Consider the following 17,127-nt stretch of genomic DNA (forward strand, 5'->3'; position numbering starts at 1 on the left):
CTCTCTGTCTCTCTCTCTCTGCCCAGCGGCATCCTTATTCTAAGCAGTGCTGCAGCAAAACTCTCCCGCCCTTCTCCGTTTCCCCTGTCGATAAGAAGATGGAATTTTTATCAGTGTTAATAAAAGCCTCTATTTTTACAGCCTGCTGAAAGAGCAGGGCCTCATCTATGCAGCCACTCACTGTTGTTAATGTATGAGGGTGTAAATATTTGTGTATGTGTGTGTTGTACCGAGGAGTCACAAGAGAATGCGAATGAATGTGTTTGCATGTGAATGGAGGTCTAACAGAGCATGCAAAGGATAGTCAGCAGAGTTGTTCCTTGTGAATTATAACTAAAACTTAGAGTCCTATAAAGTGATTTTTTTTTAATTGTTTGATTGACAGTTTGCAGACATAAAGCTGAGATGAAAACCAACAACATGAGCACCTGAAGTTTGCAACACTTACAGAGACTTGATTATTAAAAAGGGGAAACATCTGTGGTCGAGAAAGCAGCGAATTTCTCTGAATATTCACCATACTTTTTTAAAGGAAAGCCAGAACTTGAAGCATAAACAAAAGGAAGAATATGGCATTGAAATGTGTGTCGGCTACTTCATTGAAAAAAGTCACACAAGTGGAGGCACGGTGAAAAGCAGTTTTGAACACCTCAAGGTCTAAAATATCTCCTTTGGAAGAGTTTTATTTTGAAAGGCTTTTATTTGTGCAGATTGAAACCCACAGAATAACAAACACTTTATACTCAGGAATAACCAGCTATATCCAGTCACGCAGCTGATTTTGACCAGGAAATAAAATTGTACATGCATGCAAATGAGAATGTATCACATTTTCTCCACACTGTGATTTTGAAGGAGCATGACAGTGGCAAGCAGGTGTTGGGCGTAATTACAAAGTGGTGGCATAATCTAATTAAACTGATCCATGCTCTTGACGGTGGTGAAACTGGTTTCAGACAGCACTACTGACAGGAAAAACGCATGGTTGTGTGATTAGCCATGACATACCAGATTACAGCGCCGTGGACTCCATTAAGGAAGTGATGGGAAGGTCATATGTGTGCAAGTGTAGTGAGAAGAAGCTTCTGATTTGATCATCTAAAAGTGGTTTAGTTGATGTGGGGGCGTGTGCTGTGTCAGTGCCAAACTTACTCTGTATGAGGAAGAAGTTGGTTTACACAGTTTACTGACAACACTGACTCATTGCTAGAAATCACACCACCTCTACATACATATGGCACTTTGTTGTCTTGCTATTTTCTCTTGTTTGGTGTCTTTTAAGTGGATTCACAGGCTTGTGTAGAACTATTGATTGCTTCTATACTGGCATTGTTTATTTAAATGGGGCTTTTTTTACACATAAAGGCCAGTATACTTGACACTGGGAATACAACTCAGCCTGTGAAAAACTGTTGTATAATGTCTTTTGTTGCTCTGGAGCAGTTTTGTCATGTCTAAGAAATTAATCCTAGAAATGTCATCAGGGGTTATTTTGGGGCTTGGAGATCAGAAATATGTGACAGAAAGCCTGTGGAGTTGGAGTTTGAAAGATGTAGGCTTTACCAGTTAGAGACAGTTTAAAGATATTACATTATTGGTTGCGCATATATCGGCCTTTGCTGCTTCAAAGATTACATTTGTGTTTCCAAATCATTCTGACAGAAACTTAATCACTCAGTAGAGAATTTTTATTGGCAATGGTTTTTTTTTCCTGTGGATGAAGCATTATAATTGTGTTTGTTTTGTTTTGTAAAGTTGCAGGAAAGTGCACAAACATTGACACCAGAGACTAGGGTTTGCATTCTGAATCCTGTGTCTGGTTTGAAGGGGTGGTGCTAACCAGGTTGTTATTTAAGCCTAAAATTGATACAGGTTGATCAGAAGTTGCTATATTTATTAAAAACCGAACAGCCTCAGAAGTGACTTCAGAGCATTATTGTTGATCACATGAGTAAAATAACTATTTACAGAGCAAGTTTTAAAAAATAAATATATGAAAGTTGTTATATTTACTGACACATCTTAAATGTAAATTATCTGTACCGGATTCTACTCGCTCAATCCTCGTGTTAACATAATTCAGTACCAACAACAGAGGTTCATTAAATGATGTTATTATTATGTTGTTATTATATAAACATTATTTTGTGTCATTATGTTTCTTGCAAAACATATTCGCTGTTGCAACTTATAATAAACAACATATTTCTAAGGGACAGGGTTGGCTGCTTTGATCTTGCCCATGTTCTTCATTTGTCTCTTGTGAGTTTCCCAACTTTATGGCTGTGCAGTCCTGAATCACTGGGGTATTCCTTTAATCACTGAAGCATAATGATTGTCAATCATGATTAGAATAGTAAAACCTATTGTGTGTTCTTGTGTGCTGTATTGCATCTTTTTTGCACTCATAACCTCTCATATTGAATCTTTGTACTTTTATAAGCACTGCAGGACAGTGCTGTATAGCATTGTGTACTGTTTATTATAATTGCTCTGCCATGTGCGGACCGTGCCCATGATTGTCTATTCATTGTTTTTCCTAGGTATGTTATTTATTTTGTATGTTGCAAACCAATCAAAGAAACATCATCCTGCAATCCAATAGTTCACTTAATGTATGTTTGATATGACTTCAATGAAGTACTGGATCAGGTGGATGTAGAATATATATGTGGCAAAACCAAAAAGTTAGGATTTAGAAGCGACTTACTGTGAAAATGAAAGGAAAAATCATTTTCCTCTTTTATTCTTTAAAGCCTATCTGTGCCCTTTTCTTCTTTTATTCTTTTTAAACAATTTTCTTCCAATTCTTATGCATTTTAAATGTTTTTTTGTGAAGCACATTGTGTTTTCTTCATGCATGAAATGTACTATATAAAAGTTTGACTTGCCCTGCTTTATCTTACACTGAATACGCCTGAAACAGCAGAACCATTTCCTGGAGCAGATATGGAGAGCACAAAGCTTCTCCACAGACGTGAGGCAGAAAAACATGGAAAGGAAAGGAGAGATATCAATAGAAAGTGCACTCTTGAAAAGGATGAGAGAGAAGGAAGAAATGAGAGAGAGGAGAGGTGAGAGAGAGAGAGACGAGAGAGAGAGAGAGAGACCACATATCAAAAAGAAATTCTCTCTCCTCAAATTGACATTACTTTTACACTACTGCTTGTTCCTGGGCTAAATGACTTGTTACTGAAGATTTGTACCCGCCCCCTCCATTCTCATATCTTTTCTGATTCTTCCTGAAAATGTCTCACTGAGAATATGGCACGTCTTTTGAAATAATCACAGATGAGTTAAACTGTAAAAGGAGCTTCTTTTTGATTGTTCTTCAAGCAAGAAAAGGATTCTTGAGGTATTTTTTTTCACCATGCCCTGAGTGCTGCTGATAATTAACATTGACTTTGTTTTTATTTGTATGACAGAACAAGAAGTTTTGTTCCTCAGTCGCCGCAGCAGGATCCGCTCAGCTCTGATCAGTGTCAGTTTGCTGCTTATGCATTCCACTTGGGACTCCACTGCACCCTAAACTAAAGCTCCTTTCATGAAACCACACTGTCAATTAGGTGTATCGAGCTGCTTTTTTCCTCCCTGCGTCAGCTGAGTTGGTGGGGTGTTAGAGCTCGCTGCTTCCATCTGGTCTCCATCTGTAATGAGACAGACCAACAAGAGGTCTCTTGCTCATGTGAGGGTTAATAACCGACTGTACTAACACAGAAAATCTCTCCATATGCACATCTTAGATACATCCTTACACAACACCTTCTGCAGTCTCAATTTTCAAGCTGTTTCAGTGAAACCCCCTCTACCTTTCATTTCTGCCCCGAGCGACTATCCATGGTCAGCTGAGTAACACACTAAGTGGAATCAGTGGGTTTATACTGGCAGCCACTTGACTCTGAGTAAATCTCACTTAAATGGAAGATTATTCAAATCAGTGTATTTCCCAACTGGCCCGCGTGGGCCGATGCTCATATACCACGTCTGCCATGTGACATCTTAATCCGTTCATAGTGACCTAAAAAAGAGAAACGACCCACCTTTACAGTATAAGACAAAAAAAAAACAAATCAAAACACTGCAGCTAGATGCTGTTTTAACATTGTGCTGCACATTGCTTTGACACATCCAGCCCTCAAGTGTCCTATATGAATATTTTAAAAGGATTCAGACCTGTCAACTGTGATTACTCGATACTTATTAATTTTAGCAGACTTGCTTGCAGAGACCTTTTGAAGTTCAGCAAGTATTTCCTAAAATATTGGCTTGACTTTTTCTTATTAAATGCAGTATTATTATTATTATTATTATTATTTTAAACATATATTTATACTAGTTTGAAGTGATGTCCTTCGTTGAAAACAAGGCCATCTGTGTACAGAGAGCAGTCTCACTGTGGTCATGCCTGACCGATGCAGTGGGGGAAATACTTCAGTGTCAGAAAAATGCCAAAATAGTGAGCACATCCTTCACTAAGTACTTCCACTCAGTCCCCGGGCTAATCTGGAAAAAGTGTTGCAGAAAAGTGAGAGCTCTTCTCTACTCTTAACTGTGTGATTCAGTGGAAAAAAACAAAAACATGTTTACTGTTATGGAGCACATTATGTGAAGAGTGATGGTATTATGGTTCTACAAAGTAGTTGTAAACATGAAGGGCAGCCATAGACGAGGGGTCTCAAACTCAAATTGGCTTGGGGCCACTGGTGGTATTGTCATCTCATAGGAGGGCCAATTTACTGTTGAAGTACAACAGGAAAAGTGCAATCTTATGAAAATATTTCCATTATTACATACATTTTATATCATAATTTCATATTATCTTTGTTGTTCGCAGACAAACAACAAATGAACCCTGCTCTCCTCTGTTCTTATCAACCGTTTGCTCACATTTGCCGGCACTTTTGACCTTTACCATTATTTCATATCAAATGAAATACATTTTTGTGAAAATAATTGAATTGCTATTTTTATTATATATCCCAGATCCCTGATGATTTAGAGCAATAGTTCAACATTTAGTAAATATACTTAGCTGCTTTCTTGCTGAGTTAGATGATTAAATTGATACCACTCTCACGCCTATATGGTAAATATGATGCTACACCCAGCAGCTGGTTAGCTTAGCTTAGCATAAAGACAGGAAACACAGAATTAACATGTTATGTGCCATTTAGTTAAATCCACCGGGCTAGATACTACAATAGTTTGTACATTTGCATGTACCCAAGTCTCTGAAGCATAGATATTAATGTGTTTGCCATAGGTTTGAGTACAGGGAGTTTTATTATTATAAAATTGTCTAAGGACATTTTTTAAGCGTTTTTCAATAACCTGTGGAAATGTATTTAAAAGGAAGCTTTTTGAAAGGGCAATTAGAATGGTTTGTGATGTGAGGTAAGTTGGCAGCAGACAAAGGGCACAAGTCATCAGTTACATCAATAAAGTCTGCAACGATGTTCAGCTCTTGAAAAGTGAGTCGACACAAAGTCGAAGTTATGTTGGAGTGTCCAGGGAAAGAGGTAGGAGAAAAACAATATAGCCAAAACCGACCCGAAATCAGCTTTGTATCAGGTTTATAAACGGAGTGGAGTCTGGTTACTGACATACTTTTTTCTATCAAGATCCTTTTCTGAATGCCTTGACATGAATTTCTCAGTCAACTTTAAAATAATAGAATGAAAACCCCTATGGCCTCAAAAGATGAAAACAAAAGCAATTTTATCTGAAATGTCACCTTTTTTCACTGATTTTATTTTATTTGTATGTTTTTCTACACATCACAAGGCACAATATTTGTCCACGTTTTGCCTTTATATATTGCAGTTCAGTCAAATGTATTATCTGCTATTATTATAACCTTAAGAGATCAAAGGAAAAACATGTCTAATTTATGATGACTGATTGAGTCTAAAACAGTGCCAATCCTTTCACAACATAAGAAAATAAAACTGTTCACAGCTCACTTATAAATATAACTGGTGATAACAAATGAAGTCATGACATCATACTGAGAAATTCATGTGGCTGTTGCTTTTCATAACCATGGAAACATGAACAAAATTGGATTTTAAAAAGCTAAAGAATGCCTCAAGTAGGTCAGTGTTATGGGAATGCCAAAATCTGGTGTCTATAAAAGCTGAAGACTGGAATCAAAGGAGTTTGAGTATTAAACTGGCAGCGATGATAAAGCCAGAGCAGCCTCACTGAGGCACCACCTAAGCCTCTGCTTGAGCCAACAAAAACCCAGCAAAGATTATAATAGGGTATTTTCAACAAAATCTGTCAGAAAATAAACTTGTGACTGTATTTAGGATATATTTAATTGCCAATACTATAATTTATTCAGCACTAACTATGTATCCCAGCTCTACCTACTGCACTAACATGACAGATCTGAAAACTGACGTAACAACAACATAAAAATGGTTTATAGAAAAGAGAAGAAAATATGAAATCCCCAGTGTCCCCTCTCTGTTCCTATTTCTTGAAGTTTCCCCACTATCGAATGTGGGTGTGACAGTGTTGCCTGTGAGCTTAGTGCACAAACATGCCAAACTCAGCAAATGCAAACTGCAGGCCTATTATCAGGACCACTCATGCTGTGCACGTCCCCTGGTCCTGCTGCGAATCGATGGACTGTGTGGTGGCAGGGGTTGGGCGGGGCGGTGCTGACAGATCTCAAATCAGTAGAAAGGCAATTTCTATTGATCTGGCTTAATCAGTGGAGACAGATGCAACCCATTCACAACTCTGGAAATCCATGGATCCTCCGTTGGGCTCTGACCTACATTACGATGACAAGTAAACACAACTTCAGAGGACAAGTCTTCAGTCTCTTCCTTCTGCATGCTGTCTTCCTATCTTCTACTCTCTGTCCCAGCTTCACCCGCTGTTACATTGGTTTCATCCCCCCGCAGTGTGGAAAAGCCACGTTTGTGCTAACAAGATTAATTAAAAAGTGTCTGTAAACGAGAAGTCTTATTTTTGGTATTTTGTAGCTGTGGGGCACTTTTTCCAGCTCTGTGGTGGTTTCCGCTGCAGACGATTAGTGTTGTGCATCGTCGCATATTTTTTCAGTTGCCCACTGTTGCAATTTTATGGTGGAGTCATTGCTGCTACATTTAGGGGATAATCAGCATTTGTCCTGGAGCGCACAAATCTGTCTCTCCCTTTTCATTTTATTTCATTTTTTTAACGCTTTGTCTGGGAAGAAGTGATACCCGGACTGCTCTCACCCACACAGACGTTGATGTATGAGGTCAGAGTGCTGAGCTTATTTCACACACTTACAGTAATGGGAATTAACACATGAGTATCTGACTGTAGCCCAGAGTGAGAGAAGAGTCATTGGATTCCAATTTGAGCGAGACGTTTTAGCTGCTGTTGACTTTATTTGTAACAAATTACTGACATATAGTATGTGAGCACACACACAAACAAACGCACACCTTGTCATTCGTTTTCATGCAGTGCTTTGAAATAGACTCGTTTCCATGACAATCTGCAAGTTGATGCACCTTTTAATGACATGGAAGCATGAAATCAAAATTCAGACTGAGTAATGGCTTTGTGTCACATTTTTGTTTCTGACAGAAACTAAAAGACTCAAGAAAACATGTATAATAATAACTGTGATTACACAACTGTATCTATTACTTACTACTAAACAATAATCTTGTATAAGGCGATGTGTGGTTTATTATTTATTATGTGCGAATCAAATAAAAATACACTGTTCCAGGTGAAAATCTGATTTTAAAAATACTCTTTGCAGCACAAACACAAAGCAGTTTAATTGTTTTTTTTCAAACTTATTTACAGCGATGCATAATTAACACTTCAATTTGTGTTTCCTCCCCATTTTCTTTTCCCTTACTTTTAACAGAAGCATTGTGTGAGCTGTCAAAGCTGCAAGAGGATCTTGTTTAATGTAAATAAAGGTGATAAGTGTCTGCTGGAGGGAACATAACTTGGATGCTTGGGGACACAATCAAGTAAAACTAGGTTTAAATCCAATCTGCTCCTTAAACAAAACAAAAAAAAACCCTGGGAGCTCTTAAGGAATTCAGTGCCTGATAGCAGCGACCAACTGAAAACGTCTTCCAGGCATGTAGGAGAAACTGGCCACAAAACCCCCCAAAAACCAAAGGCTCTATCTAGAGCCAGTGTTTATTTAATTTCTTCCATTATAAAAAAATAAAACAAAACTAAAACGATGTGCCTTACCTCAAAAGTGTTTCACAAGTGTTTAGTCTTCAGGAGTGATTTAAAGCTTAATACAGATTTTGCCAAGTTTAGGAAAGTTTTTCTTAAAGTTATTATTGAGATTAAACCTGCAGAAAAACATCAGTAAAGCTGCGGAGTCCCTACTGGAGCAGGACACCAGTAAGTTCGCTCCAGCAGATTCTGTCATATGCACTTCTTCCCATCATCTCGGCTCCTTCGGTAGCTGCAGACCAGCAGCACTGACCTCAATCATAACACCCGTTCTTACTAACCCATCACAGTTTGACTTCTTGACCTCTTGCAGTTGCCTTGGGAGCAAATTAATCACTGACACCAACATGAGCAGTCAGTTTGTCCCTGAAAATCCTGACACGTCTGGCTGCTGTGACTGGAGACTGTTTGCTGACTGAAAGTACAAGTTTTTTCAACTAAAACTCGGTTTTCCCCCAATTTCTAATCATCGACTGAAACAGTGTTGTTCACTCTACAGAAATATACATAGATATTTGCCAGATGGTATTTTGTTGTACAGTGATGAACCTAGTTCCACCCAGAAGTGGGTTTGAAATGTAGTCTGGTATTTGATGCTTTATATGCGACACTGAGCAAACGATTAATTGATGGAATCACTCAGTCAGAGAGGGGAAAAATGAAGTAGCCAACAAGAAATGCAAGTAGCATCCCAAAAATAAAACTATCCCACATGATGGATAATACATGTTTTGTAAAATCCATAAAAACATTCTACTTCAGCAAACATGAAATAAAAATAATAGAGGAGCCTGTAAGTAATTGGCCGAAGAAATAAAACAAAAGTTTTCATTATTTTTTGGTCTAGTGTTCTTTTTTGCCCATTTTTATGGCATCTTTTGACAAGAAAATGCATGGTGAAAGATCCATTTTGTTTGTTCAGATTTTAATTTCTTCTCTAATTCTTCAGTAAATTTGTTTTATTACTTTGTACCAACTGGTTTGTATTTAACTGCAGGGTTTGGGAGGTAGGAGATAATTGGCACCTCCCCACCCAGAGAGAAAGGTGTTAGCTAAAACAGCTGCTGTCAAACTGATGCTGAAAAGGAAACAAAAATATCACATTCTATTAAGAAATCCCATCGAAGGAAGGTCAGAGTTTCATATCTTCTTCTGGTCTTATTTTACAAGCCACAATAACAAAAAGCATCCTGACCTCTTCTACCACCATTTGGTTCTCCTCCACCTCCTGCCGCTCTCAGGGCAACACAGCACGGGTGATTGGCAGTTTGCTGCCCACCACGAGGGAGCTGCGTGATGCCAAGCTGAAAGGAAACAGAGCAAGGAGGTCTGTCTTCAAACCTAAACACACCGAGCACCTATCTGACCTGAGACATTCCACTGGGAGACAGTTCAACCTCCACAAGGATTTCATTCAGTTTGGGGTTACTCCGTCAATGACATTATTCACGATCCAATTTAAGCAAACATAGTTTTGACGCTAAACAGACAAACAGCTAGTTTTTTTGTATTTTGCTAAAAAATATGAGCGTTTGGAACATACTACAAATACAGATGGATAGCAGACAAGTAGCTTCTATTGATGTTTTGATTTTTTTATTTGCCATGACCCTGGGTTGTTACTGCAATCCACTGTAGCTGCTCCTGAATCCAAACATCAGCTCAGTTCAGATACAAACTTTCCAGTGCAAAATATTTTAATATTTGAAACAAGATGTACTGTATATACGCAGACTGGTATATATAGTATGTCACATGTGTCACAACAGCTTCCCACACAGCATGTGGAGTCGAATTGTTCCTCCACCTGCACAACAAAATTGTGTAGATGTAAGTTGAGGTTTATATAAATCGACAGACGTATTAACACTATAAGATTTTCTCTGAATGTGTGCAGTCACCTTCTGATCTAGTTGTCAGTAATAATAACTTCATGTACACTTAGTGAACATGGCAGACAGACTGATTCTGCTTTTGATTATTGTTGTCGTTGATGCTGCTCTCCTGGTGTGGTTGGTATTTACATGTGTTTCAAAAGAAGGTTTCACTGCCAGTGGGTTAAGTCACTGGTTATAGTGATAACTGGTGAGATTTTCTTATTTATATATTGATGTCTTTGGTGCGAACTCGTTGCCATGGCGTATTTATTTTTGCTCTGCAATTCACAGAGATCATCTGTCAGTTAAAAAGTCATCCCTGTACTGTGCTGTCTTTATCTTTATATTTTCCTGTCAAGGTTTTTTTTGTCATTTCAGCCAAAGCTGTCACTGCACATACTATAACTACCCAGTTCTTCAGTTTTTTTCTGTTGCCGCCTCTGGAGCGACCCTTATCTTCTTGCACGACAGAGGACTTTTTGGTCTTGTGTCAAAAAACTGGACAATCATACTGCAGTGCATGTCACAGTCCTGGATGGCTATCGAATAAATTCTGGCCTTTAACGTTCATAAAGCTCTGTATCAAGTGAATTTCTAAAATACAAACACAGCAAAAGGGAAGTGATATTTCAGGAATTTCACTCTGTTGACAAGCATGTGTTAACAATGCTGCAATACTCATAAATTCATTAGTATTGTTGCAATACATCTTTTGGCAACATTGCCACTCTTCTGGCAGCAATTGGCATAATGGTGCTGAGCAGGATCCAGTCCACAAGCGAGGAACAAGTTATCTTAGGTTTTACATTGATACTGCTGCAACTAAGAGTTGTTATCAATATTAGTGAATTTGTCTATTATTGTTTCGATTAATTGATGAATCATCATCTACCCATATACCAAGATGATGTACCAAACTTTTTGATGTGTTCAACCAACAGTAAAGATGTTCCATTCACAATGACATAATGATAATATTTAAAAATGAAGTAATTATCCAAATAGTTGTTGTTTGACTATCTGATTAATCAAATCATTAATCTAATTACTAACAACTAAACTTAATTGTCTAGACTCGATTTGTCCTTTCACCTGATACAGAGCTTTGTGAACACTGAATGCCAGAATAAATTGCTTCCCACCAATATGGAGCCATCATTTGTTAAGGCAGTCCTGATCCAAACTAGGGTTGTGTCATGATCTCCATCTCGTGTAAAATGTGTTTTCCTGCCTGTGTGTCCTCATTTTGTCCTTGTTGCTTGTTGTTTTACCTCTTCTTACGGATATTATCACTGGAGAAATGGGCTAAATATATTTTAAACTTTATAGTCTAGCAAGTAGAGTAGAATCAATGGATCATGGAAGCGTGATCTATGTCCATTAAAAAATAAGCAGAGAATTGATCTTAGTAGACCTAGTAATCCTGTGAGATGTTTTCAAAATGGAACATTATTATTTTCATGCACGGTGTACCCACCGAGAACACACACTTTCAGTTTCATGGTAGTACATTTTGTGATATTAGCAATAATCATACGTAAACAGGTGATTTTCCAACCAGACCAATTTGTCATTTGCAAGGCCACTATCTGAGTCTCAGATTTAGGTTGTTTTTAGCCAGGGCAGGTATTACTGTATAGAACAATAATCAACACTGTCCTAAAAGTTATACCCCTTTTATAGCATGCTTCTCCAGCTCACTTGAATTTAAAAAGGTGTTCAAATGTGCAAGAGCCATATGTGACTAATCTAAAGTGTGTGAATGTAAAGAAATTATACAAAATCTGTTTCTGTCAAAGTCCAAATACAACACTGTCTTGATGAACTCTGACCAACCACTCACTTCACATTTCTAAAAAATCAGCTCATACTAAGTTCAATAATAAAACCTGCTTAGTGCTGCATAATGCTGAGTCAGTCTCACTGAATAATATAATTTAATAATCTAAGTGAGAGTTGTTTTTAATGGGAGGGCCTACTGTGCTCCTCTTTTTCACACAGTACTCTGTCATTTGCAGTGTCACTCTGAAAGTGAAAGTAAAGATGAAACACATTTTGATTGGGTCAGTTTTCATAATCGGTGTTGACTGGCAGTCCCAAGAGCCGCCATCCCCTCTTCTCTGCTGTAGAATATTGAGGTCACATTCACACACCTATGAAGTCTCCCTCTTAAAGGTCTGCATTCTGACTGAAACTGGGCTTTGGATGAACCACTCGACACAGCGTGTAAATTGTCACTGGAATGGTGGTGACAGTGAGGTCTGACATCAACCATCAGCTGCCACGAAGACTCAGATGTGTTATTTTCAAAGACAGGCTTTATATTGGAAGAGCTCCAATGCTTTTAACCTGGAGGATCATAACACGATTGGCTTCTCAGGAGAAGGCTGGTTATGGTCATGTGGTCATTATTTATCCCCAGCGGCAATACACACACATACATACACAGACAGAGTGCGCTAATAACAAACACTGCAACCCCTCTTTGACAGCGGTTTATAGCTGACAGAAAATGTGGAGGTGAAGAGGTCATCATTCCCCCGAGGGAGATTGCATCTTGGAAGCTAGATTGCATTTCATAGTTCAAGGCTTCATCTGATTCCATTACCAATAAGAACACAAGTGTGAAATCAAAGTAATCCCAGCAAGGTAACCACGGACACCAGCATCCCTTCAAAACTCTGTGACAAGTTGCAACGGTTTGCACAAACGCAGTCAGTGCCAAAAAACCACAGATGAAGCACAGATCTAGATCTATAAATGTGAAGCGCAGCTGTGGAGCATGACAGGCTTCACTGTGCAAATGAAAGTGATCTGTTGTGGGGCAATCGGAGTGGGATTGACAGAGGCAGACAGACACCGAAGCTCGAACGTCCCCGCGGCAAATAGATACGATCGTCCAGATAGAGCAGATTGACAGCAGATGCTTTGATGGGCTGAGAGGCGTTGATGTGCAAGGAGGAGGGTGAAGCAGAAGTAGGTGAATTACAGCACAACAGTAACACTGTGATTAACTAGTGTACACACAATGCTCAAAATATGCCAAATCTTAGCACAGCAAACAATGCAGAGTACACCCACACTTAAAGTACTGTATAGGCAACAGAAAAAGCTCAGCTCACCCACACAGTGGGCTTTGTACACATGATCTAAATGCATGATCTGTCTCTTTCTCACACTCCCCCCTCCTCACTCCTCTCACATCACTCTGGTTGCACAGGCACACATATCAGAGCTTCCTCTAAACAAGATAAGAAAAATATGAGTATCAGAAGTCAAAAAAGCCAGCACTACTTCCTGCTAAACAAACATCCCCCTAAAACCCACATACACTCAGAGATAAGAAGATTTAAGATAAAGGACTCACCCAGAAAAGGAGGTTGAAGAAGACCATTCCATATCGCAGGGCCATCATGCAACCCTCGGCCATCCTGCAGCGCCGCAGTTCTAGGAGGAATATGAAGGAGAGGTCCAGGTAAAACACCACATACTTCTTCCCCTGGGCATAGCGCCCCTTGGACGTCTGCGGCCCCTTTGTCGTGTGAAAGCCAAACGCAAACGGTGGCCGCTTGTACTCAAACTCCCCACTGAAGCGGTGAAACCCAGAAGTGAATGGTGGCGTGTCGGGCTTGCTGTCCAGAGATGGACTGCGCCGGTACGGAGTCTCATCTGTGCTCGATCGTCTCATTATGGAAGCTGAATGAGCCTTTAAGAGTCTTTAATAGTCTGTGTACTTCAGGTCTGAACAAAGTCCACAATGAGGGACCAGAGGTTATTCCACTGAGGGCTGAGAGACGGATTGTCAGCAATGTTTAAACCTATCCCCAGTTTAGCTCCAAATAATTATGACCCCTATCAAACCCTAGAATGGATGAATTAATTATACCCCAAGTGTGATCACACTTGAGCTGAGTTAATCTGTAAAAGATAATGTGCTGTCATTCACTTGACTGGAGTTCCTCTCTTTAATCCTATAGTGCCACTATATTCAGCTGGAGACTTTGCATAATCCTGCCACAACACCTGTGTAATTCTGTGTATTTAGGACATAATCCCAACACACACACACACATCTGCACATCCTCTCTGTAATCACTCAAACGCAGGTGTCATGCTACGAGAGATAAACTGGTCTGCAGTTTCATCTCGTAACAGTTCAATCAGGGAAACGTCTGAAGGGCTTTGACTCAACCTCTCGAGCAGCTTTGGGTTGGCAAAATGATCCAGAAACGTCCTACCTGGTCTCATGAGAAATTCCTGAGCAGGTGCTCTCGGCTCAGAGGTAATGGCAGCCCTGCTTCAGCCAATCAACTTCTTTTACTCAGTAACAGATCACACATCCACTGAGAATGAGAGGTCTAAGTGGTGGCTGAGTGTTCAGCATGTGGTTGTGGCTGTCGATGTGCTTTTGCTGACATGCAAAAAAAATGAGCTAAGACGGAAGGATGTGGTTAAGAATATGATAGTAAGGTTAAAAAGAAGCATGAAAGGATGAATAACGCATGTGAGTGGACCTTCTTTGGTTTCTTGAATTAGTATCCCTTTTGAATTCTCCCCTTGCCCAAATACCCCTCGCTTCTTGCGTCTTCTCTAACTTGTCCCTTTCGTCTCTAAAAGTGTCCAGGGGTTACTCTGCCTCTTTCCACAACCTGCTCTTCAAACATCTAGCAATTCGCCCTCCTCAACTCCCTCTTATTCTCTTCCTGCACCTCACTCTGAGCCCCTCTGTGCGCTCCCCCTTCTGTGCTGACGGCGGTTAATTAATTTCCAGACTCTCATCAGTGAAGCAAAGTGTGCGGTGTCCCCTCTTCTCGTCTCCCCCTCCTCCGCTACAGCATTTCTATCCTCTTCTCTAGGTGGGCAAGGAGATCAAGGTGTCCACCAGGGTCATGGCCAAGCAGCAATAGAAGAAGGAGCAATAAGGAGAGATGAGCAGGGAGAAGAGAAAGACAGTTTCCTCAGAGAAGCAAAAGAAAGACTGCAGTGTTTGAGCGGTAGTCCAGCCTCGCTGCCTGAAGCTCCCTCCCTCTCTTCACACGCTCCTGTTCTCTTTCTCTCTCTATAACCCCCTCCCCTTTTCTTTCCTCCCTTCTCTCACAAGCTCCGATGCTCTCCCCTCTGCACGCGCAATCTCAAACACCCTATCCCTCCTCAGTAACTGTCCCCAAAACCTGGCAGCGCGAAAGGCAGAGGCAGTCATTCATATTCTGGCCACACCCTACGAGGGAGCACAACCAATCAGTGTCTTGCGGCCCCATCCTCCCTCGTGCACTTGCCAATCATGCCCTACCATCTACCAGATACCACTCACACATGCACACACACACACACACACACACACATACGACGTATGTGCACACACAGACACACACAAAACCTGGTGTGTTGTTAACATACCAGTGCTAAGAAGCCTGCTGCACTTGTGCTAGTGCTTCCTCCTCCTCTCCTCTCTGTCTCCTGCCTGGAACTCATTCCACATGCAGAGGTTGTTCTTGCGCACAACCCAGGCTGCTCTCTGCACACTTGGCTTCAGTCATGTTCTTCTCTCCCTCTGGACCTGGACTTGGGTCATACAGTATTCGTGTAGCCACACTTGGCACAGATTTCCACACAAAAAACAACTCACCTAAAGTGTGTTTCTGTACGAATGTACTAGGAAGCTCACACTGCTGCTGACATTCACACAAAATAACTGCATGCTCTCCGCAACCTGGTAGCCATCTGGGTCAGTAACTTGATGAGTCCACAGGGATGTTTCAAAGCTGTAAAGGTACTGACTTCATTCATGACTGCATCAAGTATTTAATGGCTTTCTGTTTGTCTCCTGTGTGTATTTTTGTCAGACCACGGGGGCGGAGGCCTAGGAAAGTGAATGTGACTTACTGACTGACTGACATTATTGTAAAGAGTATACGCAGCTGATGGAAATATTGCATTTATGTTTGTTTCATGTCTTAATTTGAAGGTTACAGTCTCATAGCTCCTGATCTTTTTTTATGTGCCACCTTTTTTCATCTCCTCAGTGAAGCAAGGTTTCATTGGATGTTTAAATCACATGCTTTGTATGTACATCAAGGAGTGTTTCCAGAGGGAGGGCCTGAAATCTGATTGGCCACCCACAAGTCCCACAAGAAGTTACCCACAAGTCTCCCTCTTGCAGACATGCCCACTTTATGCTAATTTTAAATGCTTATGTTTGCCTAGTGTATTCAAATATGTCCTGCATACTGGGGGCTATAAACAGTATTTGAATTGCATAAATTGGGAATGACTGGGAAGTTGAGACACATACTTCATGCCACCTCTGCATACATCTTGTACAACCAAAAAAGTCAAAAAAGTGTGGAAATGCCTGTGTATGCCATGGTTTTTTCGCTAAGTCTGTTTCAGTGATACACAGTTCAAATGATACAATAAAGCAAAGTGTCAGTAGTGGATGTTTAACTAATAAAGGTTTTACTAGAAAGAGCTAAATACTTTTCTCTCTACCAATGTAAACAAAGATATCTGCCTCCCATACTGAGCGTACTTATTCATACATGATCCATATTGTGGAATCACAATACCTAAAGAAAATATGTCTTATCTACACAACGTGTGGTTGATTCCACTTATGTGTCAGCTATGTCAGTAATTGCCACGATCTGCTTTTACTTTTTTGAAATATACAGACTGGAATGAATCCAGGAAGTTCATTATATGTCTGTAAGTGGTTTGTCATTAACATAGTGTGACACTGCAAAAGTCATTCATGTTGTCCATTAAGTTAATTTAATTAACACATATTCCGCCACACAATCACAACTCTAGCCCAAAGTCTTACACACACACACACTCAAAGCAGCACACAAACAAAGTAAATGTGCAGTGGAACCCCCGGGGTGGAGGCGGCTTTGATGTCCTCAGCATGTACAAACACACAGATGGGGAAAAAAGGTTCTGGCTGCAGCAAGAAAACATGATGCACAACATGATGAAAGTATTTTCTGTTAAGACTGAAACTTCATAAATAAGGGCACATATTAAATCTATT

The 17,127-nt window shown here is 40.0% G+C and overlaps 1 protein-coding gene across 5 annotated transcripts in view; it reads right to left on the bottom strand.

Annotated features, from left to right (window-relative positions):
• The window catches only part of tspan4a (tetraspanin 4a), a 117,303-nt gene that overhangs the window by 76,849 nt on the left and 23,327 nt on the right, over positions 1–17,127 (bottom strand). For 3 of the 5 annotated variants that reach the window (XM_035682065.1, XM_035682066.1, XM_035682064.1), the window contains exon 2: positions 13,462–13,541. In XM_035682065.1, coding sequence (XP_035537958.1) covers positions 13,462–13,524 — 63 coding nt within the window. In that variant the 5' untranslated portion in view covers positions 13,525–13,541. The other 2 variants (XM_035682063.1, XM_035682060.1) reach the window with 2 other exon arrangements.

Source organism: Morone saxatilis, unplaced genomic scaffold (assembly GCF_004916995.1).
Source record: "Morone saxatilis isolate NCDOM2014 unplaced genomic scaffold, NCSU_SB_2.0 Contig11, whole genome shotgun sequence".
In the NCBI taxonomy this organism is placed as follows: Eukaryota; Metazoa; Chordata; class Actinopteri; family Moronidae; genus Morone; species Morone saxatilis.